This window comes from Apteryx mantelli, chromosome 1 (genome assembly GCF_036417845.1).
Source record: "Apteryx mantelli isolate bAptMan1 chromosome 1, bAptMan1.hap1, whole genome shotgun sequence".
Lineage (NCBI taxonomy): Eukaryota > Metazoa > Chordata > Aves > Apterygiformes > Apterygidae > Apteryx > Apteryx mantelli.
In genome coordinates, this window is record NC_089978.1 from 12,346,522 (window position 1) to 12,374,415 (window position 27,894).

The window sequence follows — 27,894 nt, forward strand, 5'->3', positions numbered from 1 at the left end:
TGTAGCAAATAAAGCTGTGTGGTAACACTGTTGAAAGCAATATTAAATCAGAATAGGTTTTCAAAACCAGTACAAAAGCGTAACCTGAATTTAAGCAATTCAGGCTTTTAATAGGTTGTACTACAACACTGTGCCCAGACCAAGCAATTAGCCAAGCTGATTCTTCCACCTTCAAATGTCTATAAAGCAGCTCTTGGCATTTATCCAGTTTTCACTCAAATACGTTTGTGCCTAAACCAAAGGTATTTGTGATGGGCAACATTAAAAACAGCTTTGGATAGACTTCCTGCATTAGGTTTTGGACTGCTTTGATTTGATTGTGTTTCTCTAGGCCTTTCACTTACCATTTTGAATACAAAGTCTTTGGTAATGCTCTGAGTGTTACTTTGCCTAATTTGTAAGCTTGGAGGCCCATGAATCCTTTATTTGAAACTTGCTTTAAATGTGGGAAATAGGAAGTGAGGAGGGAGAAGCAAATCTTTTATAGTGAGACGCTTGTTCGGACTATAAATTAGGCACTGCACAATAGCAGCAGAAATAGGCAAGTCTGCCTTTCTGAAGTCTGCGACGTATTGGAAAAGATATGGGCTTTCAAGGATAACTGGGCAGAGATTGCTGTGCTGTAAGTTTGCTTTATGAGCATGAAAAAAAGACTTTCAGCTACTGTTTGTCTATGAAAAGTGTTTCAGTCAGTAACCTTGCATAGTCCTCAGCAAAGAGGAATCCCTACTTCACAGCAAACAAACAGCAAACATTTCTATTTGTCACCTTTTGGAGACGTATTGCAAAACTTTTGTAACCTGTCTTTGATTTTGCACAATAGGTGTTGTTGCAGCTTAACACACCAGTCACCTGCACAATAATGAATGGTATTTGTGTAACTGCTCGTTCTTGCCACGTTTTTAGTTTGGAAATAAACATGAAGAAAGTATGAAAGTAAGCATCCACTGTGAGTCTTTGAATCACTTCAGCAGAATAACATTGGATTTTGGATGGTTTGTTTGAAGGACATGTTATGGGCTGGTTAAGGCGTAAGGCTTCGAGGAGCAGAATCCTGGCCCTTTTGAAGTCAGTGGGAAATTTGCCAGTGGTACCAGGATTTTATGCCCAAGTTTGGCAACCATTTAATGAATCTGAGTACCTTTCCTCATATTAACGATCTGTTGCAATTCAGCTTACTTAACTTCCCATATGTTTGCAGGATCAGGTTTTCTATGAGCCTGGTGTTTGTGTCAGTATAACATTTGTCCTTTATTAAAGGAAAAGATTTCACCTCTTTTTACATAGCGCCTTACTAGAAGAGATCCTACTGAGCAGGAAATTTTCTGCGAAGGGAGGTGGCATTTTAAGATGCCCTTTAATAAAAGGGGGGATGGTTCAAAGATAAACTTAAGAATGCAATGTTCTGAACTTCTTTCCCAGTTTTACCACTCCACTTCTCATGTGGTTTTGATAAGTCATTTAACCTTGCTGCCAGGTATTGCTTTCCAATATAAAGGATGAGGATAATAGTCATTTGCTCCTCCAAAATATTCTCAGGACTGAGGGAATAGAATAGTGCTACTTAAAATAGCCCTTAAGTTCTGTTTTGTTTTACTTTATATTGTTTCAAGTATCTCCTAAGACTGTTAAATTTTGAAGAACAGGGTTACATTTTCTCCTTTTTCATAGTTTGTGGGTTTGACAACTCTTTCTATAATCAGTATTCCTTTATATAGTGTGACTTTCTTTTGTCATGAGGGGAAATTGTTCCCTCAGTAGAGGAGAGACCATAACTTTAAAATCACAGTTGACTCACAGGGATTTTGAGAGGCAGCTGACAAAATTGAAAAATACCTCTAACTGTTTTAATAGAAGAAATTCTGAATCTATAGTGTCACCTTCATTCATTAGCATCTCTAAACTGTAAAATCTCCAGATGGAAGTGGCTTTTGAAATGCAGAGTAAGTAATAAATAATATGTGTTACAATATGGATCACTTGACAAATCACTAAAATGCAATCATCTCTAGGGAGGAAGGGTGCCTGAGATTTAAACAGGCACTTGAGCAGTTTCTCAGCACATAGGAAATGAAAGGGGGAAAAAATGTTCTGTTCTTGAAACTACCAAAATAATTTCAAGTGCATAGTTTCCTGGTAAGTTTAATGACCACAGCTAATGAGGACCTCCGCTTTTTATCTTTCCCCTCTCCAACCCTCTGCTTCCCCGAACACCATCATGTTCCCTATCCACGTGTCAGGGCATTGGCTTATGACTTTTTCAGTGGGAAGAAATGCTGCTTCATGAATCATCACTATATTTGCTGTAGCCTCATGGCTTTCCCTTGGTCTCTGTTTAGTTCATGCAGTCTAGTGAAGGCGTAAGTGAAGGAGCCGTGGCGTGCGCAGTCAGTGTAAGCTTTGTGGTGGACAGAGCTTTATGCCCTTCTCTGCTTGCACGGTATGCCAGGGGAGCCCAAAATGCCCTAGGTGTCAGGGAAGTGAAGCACACCGCTGGCGTGGCCGTACGCCACAGGGGAACAAAACAATATGGCACCACTGGAGCAGTTAAGACACCTGGGTGCACATCTGCACATATTTTTTCTTACAAGGTAGTTTGAGCTTGTGCGCAGCAATGTTAAAAGCAAACTCGCACATATGAACCTTCCCCCACGTTGCAGCTTACTTTGTTCAAGCTTGACTTTGTTGTAACAGCATCTGTAGAATCAAATAGACTCAGTGTTTTTAATCAAATCCGTTTGAAAAGTTTTTACTTCTCAGTTAGACTATCTAAAATGATGCATGACAAAGTTTTTGCCCACTGATTAAATAAAAAGTAAAATAAAACGTGTTTTCTTGTTGTCTGCATTAACAATGCAGCAGTAAAATAATCTGGCTGTGTTAGAGTGGTACCTGTCGACAACTGGGGGTATTGTAACTGCTAGAGAATATGCCATTAAGTGTTAAATGCTCCTAATCAGATTATCCTCAATTCAGATTGCTTCAGTGTCTCTTCCTTACACTAGCAAAATTTTAAGCTGTTGATCACTGCCTCTGCGTACCACCAGAGCAGAATTGGAACCCTTTATTTTTTTTCCTCAGGCTTTTTTTCATATATTGCAACTCATTTCTTCACATCTTTTTCAGATGTGTGTATGTGTGTGTAAGTTTTTTTCTCTCAGGTCAGAAACAGACCTTGATATATTGTATATCAACAATAAAAATATAAAAAGCTAGGTGACTTTTCATCATTATTATAGGCCCAGCAATGTATATTTCCCTCCAATTTTATTGCTATCTGTCCAAGACTGAAGCATAACCTAATATAGGTTTCTCTCCGCTTCACTCTGGTGTACCATAATCTGGTGCAAATTAAATCGTATGGAAAGCAGAGTTGAAGTCCTATGCCATTTAACTTACAGAGCATTTTATTTCAGCTGTCTCTTAAACATTTCCCAGGCTAGTTCATTATGACGACTGCTTACAGTTGCTCATGTTCCTTCTGGTAATGTGTTCTGCAAACCCTTCCAAATATCATGGAAATCTAAAGTTTCATTTCTCTCTGAGGTCAACATCTGTTTGTGCAATATTGTAGTATAGGTATAACTGTATTTTTCTTCTCCTAAGAAAGTATGGGTGGATAGGGCTTGATCAAGCAAAGTAATAAACTGCTTAAAAAGAGCCAGGCACTTTTCAGAACAACAGAGAAAATATCTTGAAAGACAGGTCAAATCACCTCATTCTGAGGAAGAGTCCAGGACACAGCATTTCCCAAGCAGTTCATTGGGCTATTGCTTATTTTGAAACCTTTGAATAAAAGGATTGTTCCATTTCATTCCTTGTAAAATTATGTGTGTGCTCACCAAATATTACTGTCCCTAACATAGCCTAAAATGTAATGGCAACTTCAAGTCTCTACTGCTGATGTTATTTAATGTTGCTAGTATATCACAACACAATATATGGGGCAGAAAACAACACAAGATTTAACTGACTCTTGATGGTATAAGAAACAGATTTAGGTAACATGAAAAGGCTTATTTTATAGCCTTATTAACAGAGAGGGGAAAAGGAAATCCCATAACAGCTGTAGAAGTCCCTTGTAACCAACACTGATTGAAGAGCTGAATCTTCTCTATTATTATTGTAGGTATATTTTCCAATCTATAGGTACTGAAAATCTCCTATATGGACTTTGCCATATTCTCTGAGTAGGTCTTATAATTAGGGACATTTTTGCCTCCAAAATGATATACTTACTATTTCTTTTGATCCAAACAGTAACTATTTAACATTAAATGATGTTTCTCAGTCCCACCGTACAGCAACATAACATCATATACAATCATCTACAGTAAATTATTTTTCTCCAGGTGCCTATTCAGTAGTCTGACTAGATTTCAATAACCTCAAATGTTTTTCTTTCATTAACTGTAGGTTCTTATCAAAGTGTTGGATAACAATGATAATGGCCCAGAATTCTCTCAGGCAAGTTACGATGTCACCATTTCAGAGGACATCCTCCCTGATACTGAAATTCTGCAAATTGAAGCTATAGACAGAGATGAGAAAAATAAGTTGAGCTACACTATTCACAGCAGCATCGATGCAGTCAGTGTGAGAAAATTCAGAATTGATCCCAACACTGGGGTGCTCTATACCGCTGAGAGGTTGGACCACGAAGCTCAAGATAAACACATCCTTAATGTCATGGTAAGAATGCAATGTTCACTTGGCTCGGAAGAGTCATTGCTGTTTCAGGTGCATATGTGCCTTAGGACTGCCAGTGCAGTAAGCAGTCATTGATTTCGTCTTGCCTGCACTGCTGTGTATTTATTTTACATTTTTTGTTTGGGCTTTTAGTGAAACTTATTGTGAATACATTGTGTCTTGTTTGAAATGTTTTGCCATCTCAAGGGAGAGCAAGCAAGAAATTTTATAATCTCTTGTCATCTGGTCATCTCATACTAGGTAACTTTTAGAATTTCTAAAAAGAGACCGAAAATTATTTGAGAAGTTATTCACAGGAAGATAACTGCTTTCTTGCCATAGAGAATGCTACAGCCCTTGCAAACAGAAGTCTGATTTATAGTTTACTTTTACAGAAGTATTTCAGGACATAAGATATTGCCACACAAAAGAGCTTTCAGCTACTTTCCAAATGTTTGAGTGTGCAAAACAATTAATTACCATTTTTTTATTCAGTGTATCTAAATTGCTGAACATAAGTTACTCTGTTTTCAAGTGAAGGTTGTATATTATGAAGTGGACATTAGTGGAAAAAAAAGTCTGTCACTGTAGTCTGCTATTTTCTTTAACCACTTAAGAGCCCTGCAGAAAAGATCTTTGAAGGAACAGCTCATGACTTACTAGGTACAGGGCCAGCTTTAAGCCAAGGGAGCCCAGGGATCAGAGAGCCCCTGTGCCTTCCAGCAAGCTGGAGCTGACCGGGTTGTCAGAGCACAGTGTAATGAGCTGCGAGTCCTTTGGCAAGCAGGAGGTAAGGAGAAGTATAAGCCAAGCCACGGAGGGACAGGGCTGACAGAGGCCAGGTGCTTGCGTTTGATCTCCACGTGATACAATAGTTCATTTGCTTTATTTAAGGAGAACCAAGCTTTCAGGGATTGTTCTATACCTGTTGGCAGGATTGTCAGTGTAGTATGAGAGTGAGAGAGGAGCAATAATTAATACTGCTGTTGGGAGTGCTCAGCACTTCTTAAGATAATTCCTAGTCTGTTTAGCATTGGTGTCATCATCTTCAGAAAGGTATGTACATATACACTGATGAAAATCCACTGGTAGCTGCAAACACTAGACTGACACATGACTGATCATAGTAGGTAAAATTTTCCATAGCTCTTTGAATGCAGGAGCAATGGGCAATGTCCGTTTTGCTGATTTGCTCTTATGCTGTAAAAGAGTGGCAGGGCAAATACATGACTGTGTAGCATGTGTTTGAGAAAAAAAAAGTATCTTGCAAACCTAAAACTGAATTTAAGTATCATGTGGCTGCCAATTTAAAAATCCATGTCTTGATAGTTAGGTGCCATGCATTTTTTCACAACTGAAAAGAAAAAACCTTCTCTAAGCTCTTCCTATTTCTTAAATCTCACTACAAACCATCACTTGTGTGCAACTGTCTTTTAGACTGTGAGTTCTTTGGGACAAACAGACTTTCTTATTATTTTATGTTGAATAGCACTAATAGTATTAGTAGCACTCAGATCACTATTATTTATGAAGTTTTAATAGATTGGTATCTATATTTAATAGATTGATATGTGTATTATGCACTTTTTTTATAGGTCCGAGATCAAGAATTCCCTTATAGAAGAAACCTGGCCAGAGTCATCATAAATGTGGAGGATTCCAACGATCACAGTCCATACTTCACCAGTCCACTGTATGAAGCCTCAGTATTTGAATCAGCAGCTATTGGATCAGCAGTCTTGCAGGTCACAGCTTTGGACAAAGATAAAGGAGAAAACGCAGAGCTTATCTACACTATTGAAGCAGGTTAGATCAGAGGCTGAAAATGCAATGTCATTATTCACTATAAACAGAAAAGTGCTATTACCCTTATTAACACAAGTCAGCTTCTTTGTTCTACCTTCCTCTGTAGAGCTGAACAAAGATGGCACGTTCTTGTTAGCTGGTTTTCATTTTTAAGCTACAGTAAAAAAATCTGACAGAAGAGGATTGCTTTCATATTCACTAGATGGATCCTGAGCCTTTTACCATTAAGTCATTGGTGCAAATCCATCACAGAAGTTGCTTACCAAAAGCTTTTACCAGTGACTGTTCTCAGGTTACTGGCTTCAGTCTAGTACATACTGGATTCTTCATAAATGCATACCATGACACCTGGTATGAACTGGTATCTTTGCTGATATTGCAATCAAAGGAGCATGGAGACTAACAACAGGGTTAGACTAAAAACTTCTGCCGACAGAGCAGTAGTAGTTTAGCAGCACAATATCTCTTAAAACTACTGCATGTCAATAGAAGCCTAAGGGAAGGGACAATGATACCGGAATAAAATTGCTTTTGCTAGTAGGCTCTATATATTTACATTTACCATATAAACTGTACAAGCAAAAATGTTTCTCTGCCAGTATATCAGCAAGATCATGGGAAATTTGCATTATCCTTGCCACACAGACAAGCAAATGTGGCTTCCTCTTGCTTGTACAGATCTGAAGTTAGGAATTACTTCTGAAATAAACCCGAGCATATATACAAGAGGGGTGCCTGGAAAAAGAGAGAAAGCAGTGGAAATTTGTAACCTTTAGGTTGTTTTAATTTTGCATTTCTACTGTATGTTTTTCAGTAATATGAATCTTTACATTATAGTAATGACAAAACTTAGAAACTACATTGCCCTGAAACAAAGTTTCATATGCTGCAGCTTATCCCATTATTAATCAGATCACAAGCCTTTCCCATCTACAAGCCCTGATCCTGCAGGCTCATTGTTTATCCCTATACTTACCTCTTCACCTCATCAAGACTGGGACAATTAGTAATTGTTTAGAATCTCCATTTTTCTCACCTTTATAGAACAAATCTGAAGCACACTTCATGAAAACTGTGTTTCAGAAAGTTTAAAACCAGGGACGGTTTCCAAGTTACCAAAACAGGATTCTTGATTTTTAATGATATCAAGAAACTTCATGATATTTATCCTCATATAATATTTATTAATTCTTATACAGCTTTTGTTTTTCCTGAATAACTAAGAGTCCAAACTCCGACCTGAATAAAAATACAGACTTGTCACTAGGTAGGGAGGCTTACGTCAGTTAGGAACAGGTTTAGAGGACAAAAAGTAAGGCACTAGAATAAGAATGTCTACACCATGTCATGCTGACTTAACTTTATATAGCCTAAGCTCACACCTTAAATTAAACTGCTATAACTTGCAGTTTATAGAAGACCTGAGGAACCTTTTTTCTGTCATTATCCTGTATGCTCCGTGGAGTCTCTTAAGCAAATCAGGAGGTCAAGTCCTTTGCAGTTGAAACAACTCAACTTAGACCCTGGTGATCCTACAAAGATCTTAGCACTACAAAACAAATACTTGCTTTATGCATATACTCTGAATTTGGGCTTGTCAGTTATACCTCAGTATTCTCCAGTGGCCTTTATCTAAGATCAGGGAAAATTTTACATGTGCCAAGGCAGGGCAATACTGTTCCTTATAGAGCAAGCTCTAAGTAGACTAGTTTAGGTTCCTGGAGCAATGTAGTTCAAGAGTGTTCCTGGCATTTTCTAGGTGCCTATTCTACCCTTGGTCTACTGTAAAACTGTAATCACGATTGTGTTTCTTCACTTCTCACTCCTCTACCGAAATATAAAAGCCTAAAAAGCAAGGGTTGGGGAAAAGAATGGAGAAGCAGAGTGAAACAGAAGATATATTCAAGATAAGTGTTAAGACTGGAAGAAGAACGTGGTAACCTCAGTTTCACTATGGACAGAGGCTAACAAATCACTTACTAATAGCTTGGTACATCATGAATAGCTCCTTGTACTGGAGTCGAGCCATCAGCCTAGTGAAAGCCTTTGCTAATGCCTGTCCATACTTGAAGTCATCTCTTTGCCTCATGCATGCCCAAGGATTTGTTCATTCACTGTTACATTCCCTGTTATATCATGTGCACATCTAAAGGCATATATATCTGGTTTTGTAATGCCCATTTTCCCCCTCCTCCCCCACAATTTGTCTGATTTATTGATGTATCTTGTATTCTGGAGTACTAGATGCTTGAGAATTGTCTTCCATGTTTTTACAATTGTTATGCTGGTCTCCAAGCCAGTCACCTCTAGGTGCCACCACAATGTAAAGCACAGCCTGGCATGCCAGGAGTGTGGTCTCCCATACACTGGTAATAGCACACATGATGCAGACAGAAAATCTGATGATTAGAAAAGATGTTTTGGCTGTTAGATGGCCATTTTTTAGTCTGCATATTTTTCTCTTTTCTAGAGGCTTTCTACTCCATTACAGCCTGCTTCTGTTTCATCATAAGCTCTCTCTGCAGTGTCAGACTTCAAACTTGCATTTATTATAAAGCTATGCACTCCCACAGTTTCATTATCCACAGATGTTCCAATCCTAGATGCATCAAAATTCAGTCTTCTGTTGCTGTAGTTTCTATGATCAATAAAATCTGAGCTGCTGAGGATACTTTTAACTGCAGCACTCAGATAGTACACAGTCCCTTCAGTCAGGGGAAATACTTAAATCACCTTACATGTGATCAGAGCAATCGTTAAAAAAAAGTAGCTAACTAACTCTTGTATAATTTCATAAGAAATTCCTAAAGGAGAAGAACCAGCTCTGGCCTTACATGAGGCAATCAGTGACCACAGCTGATTTGTATTAGCAAGCTCTGACAGAATAACTGTAGCACCATTTGCAGTGTCTGCAAATGTGACAGATACTGTGATCTTTACGAGAATTTGTATCTCTGGCAGAATCTCAGTTACTCAGTGAATACCATAATTCTTATTTTAGCCAGTAGAGTAAAGTCTACTGATCTGAAAGGATTTGTATAAATAGAAAGCCCCTACCAGTATTGAGCAACATACCATGGTGTGTAGCTTAAATTAGCTTCTAGGCCCCAGAATTTACAAGGGATAGTGAATCACATCTTAAAAATAATTTACATTAATTCACTTCATCTAGGGTTCATCTAGGGTATTTGGTATTCCAGATAGAATTTTCATATTTACTTCTCTCTGCACAGCACCTGAAACATAACCATTTAAAGAATATCTCTGTTTACCACCAGTTACCTGAGAAATATTTCTCTCTGGGTCATGGATGCTTTACTGTAGATTGGAAGCAGTTCTACATTTTGAAATATAAATGACCATGATAGCAGGAACAGGTTATAATGATTGGTATCTCTATAACTCAGTACATGCTGTTTGTATTTAGAATCAAATTCAGAAAAAGAGTCTTTTTATCATATAACCCACATAGCATCCTACCCTTTAAGCAGGCACTTAATGGATCAGCAAAATATGGATTACCTAGCAAAGGTGATCTCTACTTACAGGTTAAGGATAAATACCAAAGCTTTGCATCTGTCTGCTAAAGAAGAGGTTGGCAAAACAGCTATCTAAAAAGAAAAAAAGACCCCAAAGAAGGTGCTTGATACAAACTCACTATTTTCACATTTATGAAGGCAGTGATCTCCCTGCCTGCATTTCTAATGGAAATTTCATGACATTTTCTGCTAAATTTCATTCCTCTAGATTCCTCCTTCTCAGAGATCATATGATAAACTTTTGTGCCACAAGATACTGTTATCTCTTTTCCATGCTATTTTTTCTGTTTAATTTTCTAAATGCCGCTTTAACCTTTAATATCCAGTTCTTTGAGCACAGAACTACTGTAATCTTCTCTCTAGTTGCTTAATATTTCCTTCAGTTAATGGACTGAGTTGTTATTCATTCGTCGCGTAATTGGCTTGTTAGCCTCTGATCTAGTTTCTGTGATTTAGGTATACATGCATTGGACTAATTCCCATAATTGATACTCTTTCCCACTTCTGTGCTGGGAATAATCTACACGCACCACTTGCTCAAATCTTGACACTCAGAATCAAGATGTAGATAGCAATACCTGAGTTTCTGAAGGTTTGAACACCTGTACTATCTGCTGAGATGGCCTGATTTTCAAAGAGGAAAGATGAAAGGCCTTTTATAGTTATTTTATGTTTTTTCAATAACTGACTTTGACAAATTACAGCTAATTGCACCTGTTTTAAACTATCCTTTAAGTGTATTGTAGTTCACTTCTAATTTGCATACAATATTTCTGTTTTAGGAAATACTGGAAACACATTCAAGATTGAACCAGTTTTAGGGATCATTACATTACTGAAGGAGCCAGACTTAACCAGAATGGGACAGTTTGTTTTGTCAGTCAAAGTGACGGATCAAGGTTCTCCACCACTGTCTGCAACAGCAATTGTGCGGATATCTGTGACAATGGCAGATAACTCCCACCCTAAGTTCACTCTCAAAGAATACCAAGCAGAGGTTAACGAAAATGTGGATGTTGGTACTTCTGTCATCTTAATTTCTGCCATCAGTCAGTCCACGTTAGTTTATGAGGTTAAAGATGGGAATGTGGATGGAGTCTTTGCTATAAACCCATACTCTGGAGTCATCACCAGTCAAAAAACCCTTGATTATGAACGTGCTTCCTTCTATCAGCTCATTGTACAGGCAACAAATATGGCAGGCATGGCATCAAATGCCACTGTGAACATTCAGATTGTTGATGAAAATGATAACCCACCAGTTTTTCTCTTCTCTCAGTATTCAGGCAGCATAAGTGAAGCTGCTCCTGTAAATAGCGTAGTCCGAAGTGCAAGTAACAGTCCCCTTGTGATACGAGCCACTGACGCTGACAGTAATCAGAATGCTTTGCTTGTCTACCAAATTGTTGAATCTACAGCAAAAAAGTATTTCACTGTCGATTCCAGCACAGGTGCAATCAGAACAATTGCAAATTTAGATCATGAAACAATAGCCCACTTCCACTTCCATGTCCATGTTAGAGATAGCGGAAATCCCCAGCTTACAGCAGAGAGCCCAGTTGAAGTAACCCTTGAGGTAACTGATGTCAATGACAATCCACCAGTCTTCAGCCAGGCCGTATTTGAGACAGTCTTGCTTCTGCCCACGTATGTTGGTGTTGAGGTTCTTAAAGTCAAGGCTACAGATCCAGATTCAGAGATTCCTCCTGAACTAACATACAGTCTAATTGAAGGCAATATGGACCATTTTTTAATTGATTCAAGTACAGGGGTACTCACCATTAAAAATAATAGCCTTTCCAAAGACCATTATATGCTAATAGTAAGAGTATCTGATGGGAAATTTTATAGCACTGCTATGGTGACAATAATGGTAAAAGAAGCCATGGATAGTGGGCTCCACTTCACACAAAATTTTTATTCTACTTCTATCTCAGAAAACAGTACTAATATCACAAAGATTGCTGTGGTGAATGCTGTTGGTAACCGTCTCAATGAGCCCTTGAAATACAGTATATTAAACCCAGGCAACAAATTTAAAATCAAATCCACCTCAGGAGTCATTCAGACAACTGGCATCCCCTTTGACCGAGAAGAGCAAGAGCTGTATGAGTTGGTGGTGGAAGCAAGCCGTGAACTAGATCACCTTCGTGTTGCTCGAGTAGTGGTCAAAGTTCACATTGAGGACATAAATGACAATGCTCCAGTGTTTGTAGGGCTTCCATACTACGCTGCTGTGCAGGTTGATGCTGAGCCTGGTACCCTGATATATCGAGTGACAGCTATTGATAAAGATAAGGATGAAAATGGTGAAGTGTCGTATCTTCTGAAGGAAGACTATGGACATTTTGAAATCGACAGGGGGTCTGGCAGTGTCATTTTAAAAGAAGCTTTCAATTCTGATTTATCTAACATAGAGTATTTGGTTGTCATTCTTGCAAAAGATGGTGGTAACCCATCGTTGTCTGCTACAGTAGAACTCCCCATTACTATTGTTAACAAAGCAATGCCTGTATTTGACAAACCATTCTATACGGCTTCTGTGAATGAAGATGTAGAAATGCACACCCCAATATTAAGCATAAATGCAACCAGTCCGGAAGGCCAGGGTATCATTTATATTATTGTTGATGGAGATCCCTACAACCAGTTTAATATTGACTTTGATACTGGAGTTCTTAGCGTCATCAGTGCACTGGACTATGAAACAAATTCTCTTTTTAAGCTGACAGTGCGAGCCAGTGATGCCCTCACTGGTGCTCGAGCTGAGGTCACTGTGGACTTGATCATTAATGATGTGAACGATAATCCTCCAATTTTTGATCAGTCAGCCTATAATGCTACCTTGTCTGAAGCATCCTTGATTGGGACTCCTGTGTTGCAAGTTGTTGCTACTGATGCTGACTCTGACAATAATAAAATTGTGCAGTATCAGATAGTCCAGGATACTTTTAACAGCACTGACTACTTTCATATAGACAGCACAAGTGGCCTAATTCTGACAGCCCGTATGTTAGATCATGAGCTAATACAGCAATGCAGCTTGAAAGTCAGAGCAACTGATAATGGGTTCCCACCACTTAGCAGTGAGGTTCTTGTTAGTATCTCAATAACAGATATGAATGACAACCCTCCAGTTTTTAACCAGTTAATTTATGAATCGTATGTAAGTGAACTGGCACCTCGGGGTCATTTTGTGACTTGTGTGCAAGCTTCTGATGCTGACAGCTCTGATTTTGACAGGCTGGAGTACAGCATCCTATCAGGAAATGATCGGACCAGTTTTATCATGGACAGCAAGAGTGGTATTATCACCCTTTCCAATCACCGGAAACAGAGAATGGAACCCATGTATAGCTTAAATGTCTCTGTCTCAGATGGGTTGTTCACCAGCACAGCTCAGGTGCACATACAGATCCTTGGAGCCAATCTCTACAGCCCTGTGTTTTCACAGAGTGTTTATGTTGCCGAGGTTAGAGAAAATGCTGCTCCTGGAACTAAGGTAATCCATGTGAAAGCGACAGATGGTGATTCAGGTGTATATGGCCAAATAAGCTACTCCATAATAAACGACTTTGCCAAAGACCGATTTTTGATTGATAGCAATGGGCAGATTCTAACAACTGAGAGGCTAGACCGGGAGAACCCACTGGAAGGTGATATTGGTGTATTTCTGAGGGCCCTCGATGGAGGTGGCAGGACTACATTTTGTACTGTGAGAGTGATAGTAGTGGATGAGAATGACAACGCTCCCCAATTTATGACTGTAGAATACAGAGCAAGTGTCAAAGCAGATGTTGGGAAAGGTTACTTGGTGACCCAGGTACAAGCTGTAGATCCAGATGATGGAGCCAATTCAAGAATTACCTACTCTCTGTATAGCGAGGCTTCTGTTTCAGTAGCTGATCTGCTTGAAATAGATCCAGACAATGGATGGATGGTCACCAAAGGTAGCTTTAACCAGCTGAAAAACACAGTACTGTCATTCTTTGTCAAAGCAGTTGATGGTGGCATTCCTGTAAAGCATTCTCTTATTCCTGTCTACATCCACGTTTTACCTCCAGAAACTATTTTGCCTTCCTTTACTCAACCACAGTATTCTTTCACTGTAGCAGAAGACACCCTTATCGGCAGTACTATTGACATTCTGCATGTTTTGCCTAATCAGGGTGCTTTGTATAGCACAGTTAATGGAGAGTTGACTGAAAACAACAAAGATGGGATTTTCATCATAGAGCAAGACACAGGACTCATAAAACTGGATAAAAGACTTGACCATGAGACAAATTCTGCTTTTCACTTCAAAGTTGCAGCCACCATTCAATTAGACAAAGTAGACATTGTAATAACAGTGGACGTGGAGGTTAAGGTGTTGGATGTAAATGACAACAAGCCCATGTTTGAAACTGCTAGTTATGATGCTATAATAATGGAAGGGATGCCCATAGGAACGAAGCTTATGCAAGTTAAAGCAGTTGATGCAGATGCAAGTGCAAATGGGCAGGTCACCTATACACTTGCAGTGGAATCAGAGCTGGAAAAGATCACAGAAGCGTTCACCATTGACAGCAACAGTGGCTGGATCAGCACATTGAAGGATCTGGACCATGAAAAGGATCCTGCTTTCACTTTTGCAGTTGTGGCCTCAGATCTGGGGGACACTTTATCCTTGTCATCAACCACCTTGGTCTCAGTCACTGTGACAGACATAAATGATAATGCGCCCGTCTTTGAGCATGAGGTTTACAGAGGTACGGTGAAGGAGAGCGACCCTCCAGGTGAAGTTGTGGCTGTTCTTAGCACTTGGGATGAAGACACATCTGATGTCAACCGGCAGGTTAGCTACCATATTACAGGTAAGAAACAAAAGGCATGCTTTCTTGCCAAAACCAGCCTTACTGAAGAACTATGTGTTACTCCAGTTCTGTGTGAAGGTTTGGCAGGGTTTCAGGTGCATTATCACTGTGAATCAGACGGTTGCACCCCTCTTTGATTTTTTTAATTTGGACAGAATTTTGTATCAACTAGCAAAGCTGAGAAGGAGGAAAGGGTGTGTGAGTTTGTGTTTGTGCATGTCTGTGTCTCTCTGCTGGGGTTTTCTCTCTCAAATTTCCCGGATGATTGGTGCTTCATGATGTGCTCTAGTGCACTGTGTAACCCTTCAACCCATCATAACTGATGTGTCAGCATGGAAACCATTATGACTTAATGTTTCAACCAAGGGAGAGGAGCGACTTTTTATTTTTGAGTAGAAAATTTTTACATTTCTGTGCATTTAACAATTTTTGAAATGGTCTTTCTTTTTGAGAGTCCATATAGGAATCATTTTGAAATACCACAATTTTTGGAAAAAAATGGATGTGAATTGTAAATCAGAGGGAGTGGGGAGTGCTATTTCTTAGCAGCAAAGATTACTGACCAGAGAAGTGGTTATCCACTCTGAAGGACTGCTTAGCTGCTGTGCATCATTATATATGACATGAGACAATTCCAACTACATTATTAACATATTTTTCAAAATGTGGTAACATTGCTCATTCCTGTTGTGCTATACTTATTCTTTTGTCCTAGATTCAGACTAGATTTTGTTTGAGTGTATGATGAGTGATGAGTTGCTGCAGTTATTTTTCTGCCTACAGCTTGCATTCTCCAATAGGTGTTTTAGGGAACAACTTTTTCACTCCCCCCGACCTTCGTAATCCAAGAGCTAATATTAATTACAAGTAATACCCAGATGATTGGGCAAATTCACGTTTGTCTCCTTGGATAGGATTAGAATCACACAAGACTCCATCTAGGTAGCAGGCAGTGGGCAAAAATGACAAATCTGACTTAACTCACAGGATAGCAGTTTGTGTATTTGCTCTGGAGGATAAGACTCCTACCTTGCCTTAGCTATCAAATTAGAAATGGCTGTGGGATGGTATATAGCGACAAGTGTGGTATTCCAGTTAGCCCTGGACTGGCTGTGTTACACATCTGAAGTAGCACCATTTGCAAAGCAGTCAGAAATTCATTTTGATGGTTTAAATAAAAGTCTGTGTTCAGTTTGAAGGTAAAAGTTTTTGCACCTGCAATGGTTGGTGTGTTTTTAGTGTGTTGTGTTTTAGGATATTAGGATTAGAGGCAAAAAATCATCTTGTGGGTGAAAGCACAGCATTTGGAGGCTTTGGGCAAGATGCATCAGCTGCCTGTGCCAGAGTTTCCACATGTCTAGAACTAAATAAATAATACTTCATCCTAGTAATTTTGTTGTGTTATTGAAAGGAGCTTTGAGACACCAATATAGAGTGTTACAAGAAAAGCAAACCCTTCGTGTTTGTAACAAAATTATCTTAGTATACTGTGATAATTAGCCTAAGATACTGTTTTTCTCTTAGTTCCAAAGTCTTTAAGTCATCTGTTAATCATTGTAGTTATATATTAGTTTTCTTTATGCTCCTGAACTGTTAATTTAGCAAAAACTGGACATTTTAAGAACAACAGTCACATGTGACTCAAAAAATTTAGAACATTCTGTGCCTTAGTTTGTATCACAATTCAAAATACTTCAGACTTTTTGTCAGTCTTTTTGAGTTTCTGAAAACGTTAGATCTCAAACCCAAAACTTTCTCAAGTGTCTACATTACAATTACTATAGCATTTGAGCTCAGAAGCTCCACTGTCTTTGAACATATCCTTTCAGTTTGGGAAGGGCACACAGAGAGAATGAGGTTCTTTTGATTAATATGTTAAAACATGTTAAATTACAGTTTAACTAATGAAATAGTCTATCCACACTGTACCCCAAATTGAGCTCAGGAACTGCACTTGAATATTTCATGGAATCAAATAATCCAGATGATTATTCAAAGTGACTGTGGCTTTTTGAAGACATTTTGAGACACTGACATTTCTGTAAATACAGTAAATAAACTCTGAGGAAATACAGGACACTGCTAAAAAAGGAAAAAGAAAATAAATGGGGCATGGCATGGGGATACACCAAAAACAGCTTCTTGCAAACACAGCTGGTGAAAAGTAGCACACAGAAAATAGATGGAAAAATCATCTTTTAGGAGACAAAGAAAATGAATGTCCTGGGCTGGATATGGTCACTGAAGAGCCCTTTGCACTTTTTGCAAAAATACAGTAACAAGCATTCCAGTCAACTTTGAAAAGGGGTAAATACCTTCTGGTGGATAAATATATGATCTACTTTGAATTGTTTCAGTTTAGGGCTCGTTTACACGATTACTGGTAAGTAGCTGCCATTTTCAAATCCAGATGCTTCTTCCTTTGATGGTGGAAAAAACTATTGCACTTGCCATTTGTTGGTTGGAACTTGATAGCAATTAGAGATTTTCACAAAGGGAAAGCACTGTATTTAAATTTTACTAGAAAATCAGAAGGAGGTACATAAATACACTTAGGAACTCAGTAGTTTTCTTTATTTTTTTGGAGGCCTCATTTGAGACCATTGCTTATATAATTTGAGGCAGTGTGGCTAAAACCCAGGTTCTGCTGATGTTTGGCTAGGATGAGCCAACTTAGACCCAGCCACATATTACAGAGGTTTAACAGTGGTAAACCAGGAAAAGTAGCCAGAAAAAATGTCAGTTGCTAGGACTTAGGTACAGTAAAGTGCTTAAAGTTCCCTAATGCACCCATCTGATGTTAGTTAGGCTCCATCAGGCACATAAATGTAAGAACAGACCATATAATGTTTAAGCTTGGTTCAGTCAAATACAAGGAAAGTGGACACTATATTTTTGAAGAAAGAACTGGTATTTCACACTATTTTTTCTGCTGGGTTCATTGCCTAGCATAAACAATGTGACAGGTTTTTATTGCTGTTTCTATATGCCCTAAGCGCATTAAGGCAACGTCCCTGGCAGGAGCAGCACTAATTGCCTGGTGGCAACGTCTGGTACCTAAGGATGTGCCCTTTTGAGATCCTGGAGCTCTGCAGAAATGGATGTTTAAGTGTTTGGGGAGGGCTTGTACTGCAGGTTGAAGAACAGTGTGTTCAGTCTCGCGATAGTAAAGCTGGAAGGATTGCTTTTATTGTTTGGGCAGTTCAGTAAACATGCAACATTTTAACCTGCGGTGAGGGATAAACTGATTGATTTTATGTGATGTAAATGCCTGGAGTTCTAATTAGGAACCGAAGCAGCTAAAGAAATCCATAAACGAGAGAGAGAAATTAAATAAATAAATTAAATTAGTAAATATTTAGTTCCCCTGCTTCCAGATAGGGACGTTGCAGTGAAAACTGATACTCTCCGCTTCTAGTTTTCAGCTCCCTTTTTAGCCATTATAATTCCCTCTGTGTGTGCTTTAGTAATGATGTGTGTCAGGATTTGTTTATTTTGGATCACTGTGTGTCTGTATTTCATTTGTATCTAACTGTTTTTTTTTTTCTTTTCTTAAACTTGAGCTTGATTTGGCTTTGTACTATTTGCTGACTAGGGAGGGAGGGAGAGCATTATTTAAACTTCAAGTAACAAAAGATAAAAGATAATGCTGATTCTTTCAGCCTCAAAGTCTTTCTAAAAAGTTACTGGGGTGTTTTTTGTAGCTAGCACTTCAGTGTTGTGACATTCAAAGTAGAACATAAGAAAACTGCCAAAAGATTTTAAAGAATCCATTAATACATGTAGTCAGCAGGCTTCCGTTTAGAAAATCTACATTATTCAGAGCGAAAAACTAATTAATTAGAAAACCCCTAGGATACTGAATCTGCTTAAATATGTTAGTGAAAAAGTTAATTAATCACTGCAGAATGAGATCTGCGTTAGGACATATGTACAAGTACTAGAAAACGGCTCCCTGGGCCACAGCATCGATTTTTTTGCCTTTTCTTTTTAAGAATATTTCCTTGACAGTATTTGACTGTTTACATCTCATTATTTCTGTTACACTCTACTGTATACCTTCCACCTTTGTCTTCCATCAATGAAGTGTATAGCCAGTCCTAAGAAGCAAAGAAATGAAGGCTAGTGCTAATGAAAAGGACATGTGAATAAACTCTGTTTCACATGTTTTCTGCTTGTTACCCGGATTTCTTGGCTGTTCAAATTGATCCTTTTCTAATGGAATAAAGGTTAAAAAAAGGCCAGGAGGAGTGGGGGGTCGGGGTGGGAGGGGAATTTCATGGACCCGTTCTATACATACTCCCAAAATTCCTGTATATGATTTAAAAGCTATTCCATCAACAACAAAGCAACAGTGATTTTAAAAATACTCCAAGCTAGAGTTACTGTCAGCCCTAAAAGCTGCCAGCTGGTTTTAATTAGGTTTTACCTTCCCTCTTTACTTAGCAATGGGATACCCATACCTTGAATGTATTACTTCATAGTAACTGAGGACAGTTAGTCATTTCCTTTTACAAAAGAACTAATATGCAGGAAAGCACTGATTGATATCGTGAAGCTAAATAAGAATATTTAAGACCATTTTTATTTTACCACATTAAACTCACTATGACACGATTACAGCCTTTTGTAAAGGAGAGTTAAGCTTTTTTTATGCTGATGTTGAACCTGAATAGAGCGAGTTTAAAGGTAATCAGCAGGAGTCTACCTTCTTTGATAGTCACGGTAAGACTCAAGTCAATGGACAGATTCGCATTGCCTTGGACTGTATTCAGATCTGGCCTATAGTGCATATTGAAATACGATGTAACCCACTTCAGGGGAAGTCAGTTTTTATCACGACAGATTAAACAAAGTTCAGTTGAGCCCTGTAATGGTTTTTCCAGACTGTCACAGAGATCAGTGGGAAATTTGAGGTCTGCTTGGTTTTCTAGTCAGAAAAAGAGATTTTCTATCAACATAAAATATCTATGTTTGATATAACAGTTTTATACTCTGTATGACTACAGGGCCTTTTGTAAGTATAATGTATAACTAACTAATTTTCTGGAAATTTTATTCATTACAATGTTGTTTTTCAACACAATTACAGTTATCACAAATGATGATGCTTAACAAGAAAGATTTACTCAACCTGTCTGAAATGACTTAGTTTTCATAATATTAAAGAGAAACTGGTCTATCTTGTCATTGGTAGATAAAATAAAGGCATAGATTACAGCCTGTGACCTCTTTTCTGCTTTTTGATGTACGAAGAAGGCTTGAAACGTGCATTAGACTTTTTTTTGCTTGGTTTTAAGCACAATTTTAAGTTCAGATCTTCTCTGCCTTGTTTGTGCTAAGAGGCTCCCTGGGGAACTGACAGGATTGTGACACCAGAAGCAACAGCCGTGACACCTAATCACTTGACAGCAGGAGAGACTCAGATAAATTCAGCTCTTAACGTACCTTTCTCTCTCTTGGATTTTTTTTTTTAATACTTATTTACTCAAACTTTGAGCATAAGTAGTAGAAAGGAAGGTTTAAAAGCCTGCTCTTTCCATTAAGCTTGGACAGATCCCGTGACACATGTCAGGACCCTGAATAAGTTGTGAGCAAAACCAAACTAAGCATGTTTGGCGTTCTTGATACTGCTACAAGAAAGAATAAGCATTCCCTTAATATTTTTATACTGCTTTTTTACATCAGATACATGTAAAATAGCTCTCAATTTGTACTTCTGCGCAAGAGAGCACAGTAGAAAGCTTAATATGATGGGAAGAGCATTAGTAGCTGGTTAGCTGGAATTTAAGTTCGCCCAGTGGAGCAGTGTGATTTTTTCTATATCCTCATTCAGTTCCTAGAGCACATGAGTTTGGTCTAGGTAGTGCTCTATCCTAAATTATTAAATGTGCACATATATTTTTACAGACCAAACTTATGTTAGATGCTGGACATAGAAGACTGGAGAACTGGTTGAGAAGATTTTATTGTCTGGACTGACAGAGGTTTGAGGATGGGCCCAGAGAAAGGTAGTTGAAGGTTGTTTCTTCAAGGAACAGACAGGGGACTGTAGCACTTCAAGTGGAAGTGAAAATAACTATTAGAAAAATTAATAACAAAGAACTTTGCCTGCCTTAATTTCTCGTACCCTTCCATGTGTGAAGTGTCATTACTTCCTTCCTGAGGATGATCTTTCCCTCTCCCAATATGCTTTTGTCACTGTACAATTTAACAATGGTGAAAAGAAACATTGCCAGGTTCAGTGTCAGTGTTTCAGCATGATAAAAAGCTGCTTTGCTTCATCTCCTGCACTCCTGGCTGGCTTTCACCAGCTTTCACTCTCTGATATGTTTGATCTAATTGTAGTGCTTATCTTCAAACTGCTCCTCCAATGACCTCTTGTTAGGACTATTTAATACTAATGTGTCTTCCTGTGTCATGTAAACTTTTTTTAAAACTAGAATTATAATGAGCAGAAGAACGGCGCAGCTATATGATAAAGCTTTCATTAGAGGATTCCTTAATAGAACCTACTTCCACTCCTTGATTGCATAATCAACAGCTAATGAAATTGTCTTGGTAACAAGAGCTACGTTGTATTACATCCTCTCTTGAGACTAAGTGGAAAGACAATTGTACCATCCTGAGAAGACTATTGATTGTTCACAGTTTGAATTTGATTGCCCTTAAGGGGAACTAAACAAGAGATCATCTTCAGCTCTGCTAAATGGATTTTGCTTCTTCTGAAAGTTATCGTTTCACTTTCATACAAGGCATTCAGGGGGCAATAAGCGCAGGGAGCATAATCTCATTACAGATTTCCTGAGTCAGCAAGTTTGAAAGCGCCTATCACTGTAAAACGAATGATGGCTGCTTATTCCAGGTCCTCTAAGATGACTCTGTGTTTGTGGTTACGCTAGCTGGGAGCGCTGCAAGGACTCCCCAGCCTATTGCTTGTTGTTTGTCTCATTACAGGAGGGAATCCCAAAGGAAAGTTCGCTCTGGGACTAGTTCAGAATGAATGGAAGGTTTATGTAAAAAGGCCACTCGATCGGGAAGAACAAGACGTTTATTATCTGAACATCACCGCTACCGATGGCCTCTTTGTAACCCAGGCTGCTGTAGAAGTGACAGTCACTGACGTTAATGATAATAATCCAGTTTGTGAACAGGTGAGTTAGCAACATTCACTGTAATCTACCGTTTTGTTGAAAGCGATGGTTTCGCTATGTACGCCACTGCTCTTTACAGCTGACATCTGCTTTCATTCTTAAGGTCTTAGCTGAAGGATCTGGAGGGAGGAGCAGGGTGAAACTGTCCTGTGAAGCAAAGGTGAAAGGATAATGGGTTAGCAAAGGTAGTGGAGGAGTCTTCTCCAGATTCTGCACAGTGGCATTGCTAGCCTGTTTTTCTCAAGAAAAGAAGTGTGAGGTGGCACTGGCATAGGGCAGTCACCCTTTTCCTGCAGAAAAATGTGCTTTCCCTTCACAACCAATTGTAAACCAACTGGCCACTTTCAACAGATCTGAAGGGTTGGGAAGGGAAATGTCTTCAGCCTAATTTAAGTCCAGCCTTCATGAAACTGGCAGATGGCTAGCAGCCAAAGACCCGTTGGAAAAGGCAGAAGAAAGTTGCTCATTCACATTTTGTCAGGCGTGCCTGTAGTTTGGCCTGACCACACCATTAGCTTTTTCTTGTTTTATGAAAGAGCGAAATGGGGAGCCGATATTACTGTGATAGAAAGGTCCATGTGAGAGAAAAAAACCTAATCCATTAGAAACCAGATTCCTTCAAGGTTACTGCTCATAGGCCAACATTATCACTGATGGACCACTGTCACTGAAAGCACCACTCTGGGGAATCACATTCTGGATCTCCCCCAAACACTGTTGGATGATGTGATAAAAACAGTTGTCTTCATTAGCACACCCATCAAGGTTTCAATTTCAAGGGTGTGATGAAACAACGGAAGATAGAAAATGTGACTGTATTTTACACCTAAAACTAGCCCAATTAACAGTCATAAACAGTCATTGTTTTTATGACACCTCAAAGCTTAACAGTGATTTGAATTTCTAGGAATGGATTACATAAAGGAAAATTGTTTCTTTTATAGAAAAATGCACTACAGAGGGTTTAAAAAAAGCTTGCACAAAGACTATAAAATGCTGTTACTGCATAGCCTATATTTCTGTTTTTGTTTCTAGGTTGCATACACAGCACTGTTTCCTGAAGACATTCCATCAAACAAAGTCATTCTTAAAATCAGCGCTAAAGACGCTGACATTGGTTCCAATGGTGAAATTCGCTACTCTCTCTATGGTGCTGGGAACAATAAATTTTTCTTAGATCCAGAAAATGGTAAGATGAAGGCAAAATGTTTCCAAATGACCCTTTAATACTTGGACATCAGTGGGTGCACTTTCATTAACTAGTGTTACATTACGTTTGGAAAGTTGCCACTTGTTCCAGTTACTGCAGGCGTGGATGGCGGCTTCTGAAGTAGTGGTTGTAGGAGGGAGAAGGAGGGACATGTTTGTTACGAGACTGAATGTTGTATTCAGGAAGGTGGATTTTGACCCTTTTGTTCCCCAACCAGACCTCAAGCAAGGCTGCAGATATATGGGGCACTTGTCCTGGAGTCTTTTGATACAAAAGCGGAGAAGCTGCCAGCACAGCTCCTCCTTCAGCTTTGGACTTCACTTCCTCCGCCTTGGTCTGGATGTGTAGACAATTAGAGCCTATAACAAGGACATTCCTTTTATACCTGGATTTTGGGGGAGAAAGAATATCAGTAATGAATTTGTGGGCACAGTGAAGTGTTACAAAGTGTTGTTTATTTGTCAGTTGGTTTGGAAAAAGATACTCATCTCTGCTAAGATGCAGATTCTGTGTTTGTTAAAACACACACACAAAACTCAGTTTTCCATGAATAAAAATCCCACCTCTCTGTTCTTCTTAGGAATTTGATTTCTGTAAGGATAGACTAAGTCCTTCCACGTGCAATGCCTCCTCTCCCTGACTAGCGGGAGGCAGTGTGCCTGCTGTTGCTGTCATGACTGACAGAAGAGGAGGCGTTTGGAGATGTAAACAGTGTGTGGAGGGGGAACTGTTGCCCTCTTCAAGAACAAATTTTATATTGAACTGTGAATTAAGACCTACAAAATTAAGCTTATCTTCTGATTGGTAGTGGATGTTTACTGATGTAATAATGTTTGGCAGTTGTTTGTGCTGTGGAAGACAGATCATGGATAAAGTTCTCACGGTCTGATTAAGCTCTCTTTTGGTTGTTGTTAATGTTCATGGTGATATCAGCCTTTGCATGAGAATAAGAAGTCTGATCTAAAATAGATATCAGAGAAATTTTTTTTGAACAGTAGCATTAGAAAACTTTGCACTTCATTTTTGGCTACTGTCATCAGCAGATTCAAGGTGGTTTCTGTAGCAAAACAGACTTCCATCTAGATATCTATAAATCTTAAGAGTAACAAAAAGACAGACTTTAAGAATATTGTGTATTACGCTCTCCGTCATGGGTGAAATTGTAGGATGTGGAAGGCCATCCAGAGTGTCTTGCCCTCCCTGCATTTGTATTGGTTGCTCATTTTGTTGGATGGAGAGGAGTGAAAAGTGACACTTCCTTGAGCTTTTAATTCATTCATTGGAATAAGCAGGGCTGATTTTTTTTGCTTTTCTGTAACTGGGAAATACATGTTCTTGTGATACTCACACTATCTAGAATTAGTATTGTCGTTACAGTAGTAATGATGGCTACTAATTGATTTTAGGTGAGCTGAAATCCTTGGTCCCTCTAGACCGAGAGAAAATCCCTGTGTACAACTTGGTTGCCCGAGCTACAGATGGTGGTGGCAGGTTTTGCCAATCGGAAATCCATCTTATTTTAGAAGATGTTAATGATAATCCACCAGTGTTTTCATCTGATCACTACACTGCCTGTGTCTATGAGAATACAGCCACTAAAGCTTTATTGACAAGAGTCCAAGCCACTGATCCTGATGTAGGTAAGTGAATAATACTGCTAACAATAATTAATGCTCAGGAAAACTGTGTGTGTTGATGAATTGTGATATAGATGAATTTTTTAATATAGCTGCCTTTCCCATTTTTATCTCTTCTGTACATCAAACTGGTCATGGCTGAGCTTGGCATTATGGTGCTATTAGCAGGTAAGCATTGCAGTAGTCATGGAAGCTAGTCTTTTATTCTGTTCATCAGTGATAGCTATCATGAGTTTTGGGGGTAAATTCCAACTTTTCTTCCTGCAGTGATCTTACCTCTTTTTTTGAGCCATGGTTCTGAATACCCATGCCTCTGTTTATGTGAATAATATAGTTACATGCCATAGGGACATATACCTGATTAATCACAGCTTAGCTAGAATTTTATACTGCTATAACTCCCATTTGTTCCGGCTGGTTACCTCAGCACAAAACTATTGTTGTACACTGTGAATATTCATTATAAATACTCTGCTTTTTTCACTGTACATTCTTTTAAAGTGTAACATTTTATTTTATGAAGATCTTAACCTTGAAATCTAGGCCCAATTATAAATATTTTAAGGGTTTTTTATATAAAACAATGTAAAGTAAAACCTTACAAATCTAGATTTTATTTTAGCTCATTTGCATCAGTTGGCATAAATAAAGCCCTAATTGTTTGTTTTTCTTTCTGTGGTTTTGGAGATGTTTTTATAAAAACTGGCTTGTGTAGCTTCACAAAAAAAAGCAGGCCTTTCACTGAATGAAAAAAGATATTCAATTTTAAAATATTTATTTTCTAAAGTACAGTGGATACTGGTGGTCTCAGTTGTTATTAAGGTTGTTAATGTCAATATGCAGCAATCAGTAAGGGAACAGCAGGCAGTCGTTAATATATCTATAAAGAGCTGCATCATATGCTGTGGTTGAAAAATCACAATTAAAATTTATGATACTATCCTGCAGTGAAACACCAATTACTGGTAATAAACTACTGAACAGTTTGAACACCCAATGTTGTTGTTTTCCACTGTTGTTTTAATTACCATTTTTCTCATAGGTGAGGTGACATTCAAGGAGGGGAGGATACACAAAGAGTTAGAATCAAAAGTTGTCAATAAAAGTTCTTGCTAGCATCAACCTTACATAATAAGATAGTTATGAAAAAAAAATGAGCAAATTGCTACATCTTCCTTCTGAAACAAGATAACTTAAAGGGAGGAGTGCGTGTAATGAATAAGAAAGGCATATGTGCTTTCTTTAATGATTAAACCTGAAAATCAAATAAGACACTGTATCATATGAAAGTGACTCTGGTCTATAAAATTGGATTTTATATTAATTACTGTTCTGTTAGTCCATACTAAAATCACTGATTCCCTGTTGCTGCATAATGAATGATTTCAGGTACTGTAATGTTCCCAACCCAGTGATAAAATGTAGTTATATTCCTATAGGATTTTGTGGAGTTTTATCCTGAAAACATCTGTGGAGCTTGTAATCATCATAGAAATCAATTTTTGACATTCAGGAAACACCTTACTATCAACCTTAGCATTTGCCAGTTCTGGTTTGGGCTTTGAAGAGCCATGTACTGTAGGGATAGGAATATCAGTGTAGAGGCTGTTGAGATAAAACTTGAGAGAAGTCAATTTGTGATCTGCAACTGCCTGCAACTAAACACCATTTAACATAAAACTGAAAATATTTTGGTCAGATACTGCTGGATAATTAAGGCAATTTCCAGATAACAGGAAAATAATTGTGCTGTTGTTGAAGATTTGCCTTGTGCTTTTGATGGCTGGTAAAGGTTCTGAATTCATAACATCCTGGGAATCTTGGGGACTTTGGGGAATTTTTTTTAATATATTTGTAATTTGGATACATGTTTAGAAACTAGCTGTACCAGCTGGACACACTGAGGGAGAGCTATGACTTTTTTTTTCCACAATATTCAGCAGAAAAAAATTGCTTTAGCTAACAAACACTTAACTCTAGGAGCATGCAAGTTCATTTTACATAACCTCTCCCTGTAGCTAGGAATCTTAAATTAAATAATCACTTGGAGGAGAGTATACACATGTCCCTTTGTTAAAATATATTAATAACATTAACATAACATAATTCTTTCTCCCATCCTGCTTCCACTGGAAATTTTTAATATTTTCACAAGATAATATTTCCCACTAACTCGCCACCATCAGGTTTGGAAATGTGCAAACTGAGAAGTGAAAGACATCTTAAAGGCTGATTTTACAGTTTGTTAGAGAAGTTCACAGGGAGCAGTGGATTTTCCACCTCCCACTATCTTTAAACCCAAGCACCAAATTACTCCATTCTGTTCGTATTAGGACACTAGAAGAGCTGGAGTGAATGATGGGGTGTAGTTATTTGCGTGACCCCATCAGACACCCACAGCATCAGCCTGTTTAAATGGTATTAAGGTTACCCTAGAGCAGCAACACTGAAGAAAACATGCTTGGGACTTTGCAGCAAGCATGAAATTAAAAAAATTGATAAACATCAAAATAAACCTGGAGACTGAATTGCTACCTGAACTGTAGGTGCATACCCACTTCCAGTGCTTTTCACCTTTCATGCCTGTACCTCTTGTTGCAGCCGCGCTAGCAAAAAAAGAAAATGAATGACAAAATGGTCCAAGCTCAGCAGTGCTTTAAATGGCAGTTAGAAAGTCCTGCTTCAATTGCAGTTGCTTTACCTTAGGAATGACCTCCATGATCAGGCCAGTTTTTGTGCTGACTGATGGTGTAGTCTACGAAAGGCAGCAAGCACTTATTGTGCTAAATAGAAGCAGTGTATCATCTATCCTTCTGTAGGGGTCTTTATTCAGGTACTGGCAGTTCTACACCATCCACGTTTGTAGTCAGTTTAGTGATTTCACTGACTTATTGAATTTTCTCTGGGTTTGTGATGGAGACAGGGTTTGCATGTCACCCAGAATGAGAATGACCTGTGAACCAGCCCTGCTTTGCCTGATACCAGTGCTTTCCAACCTCTGTG

At 38.6% G+C, this 27,894-nt stretch overlaps 1 protein-coding gene across 1 annotated transcript in view; it reads left to right on the forward strand.

Moving 5' to 3' along the window:
- Window positions 1-27,894, forward strand: part of FAT3 (FAT atypical cadherin 3) — a 335,405-nt gene that overhangs the window by 241,865 nt on the left and 65,646 nt on the right. The window contains exons 7-12 of the mRNA XM_067289480.1: window positions 4,417-4,692; window positions 6,285-6,495; window positions 10,817-14,890; window positions 21,848-22,044; window positions 23,080-23,233; window positions 24,661-24,894. Of these exons, the coding sequence (XP_067145581.1) occupies window positions 4,417-4,692; window positions 6,285-6,495; window positions 10,817-14,890; window positions 21,848-22,044; window positions 23,080-23,233; window positions 24,661-24,894 (5,146 nt within the window). The remainder of the gene's footprint in view (window positions 1-4,416; window positions 4,693-6,284; window positions 6,496-10,816; window positions 14,891-21,847; window positions 22,045-23,079; window positions 23,234-24,660; window positions 24,895-27,894) is intronic.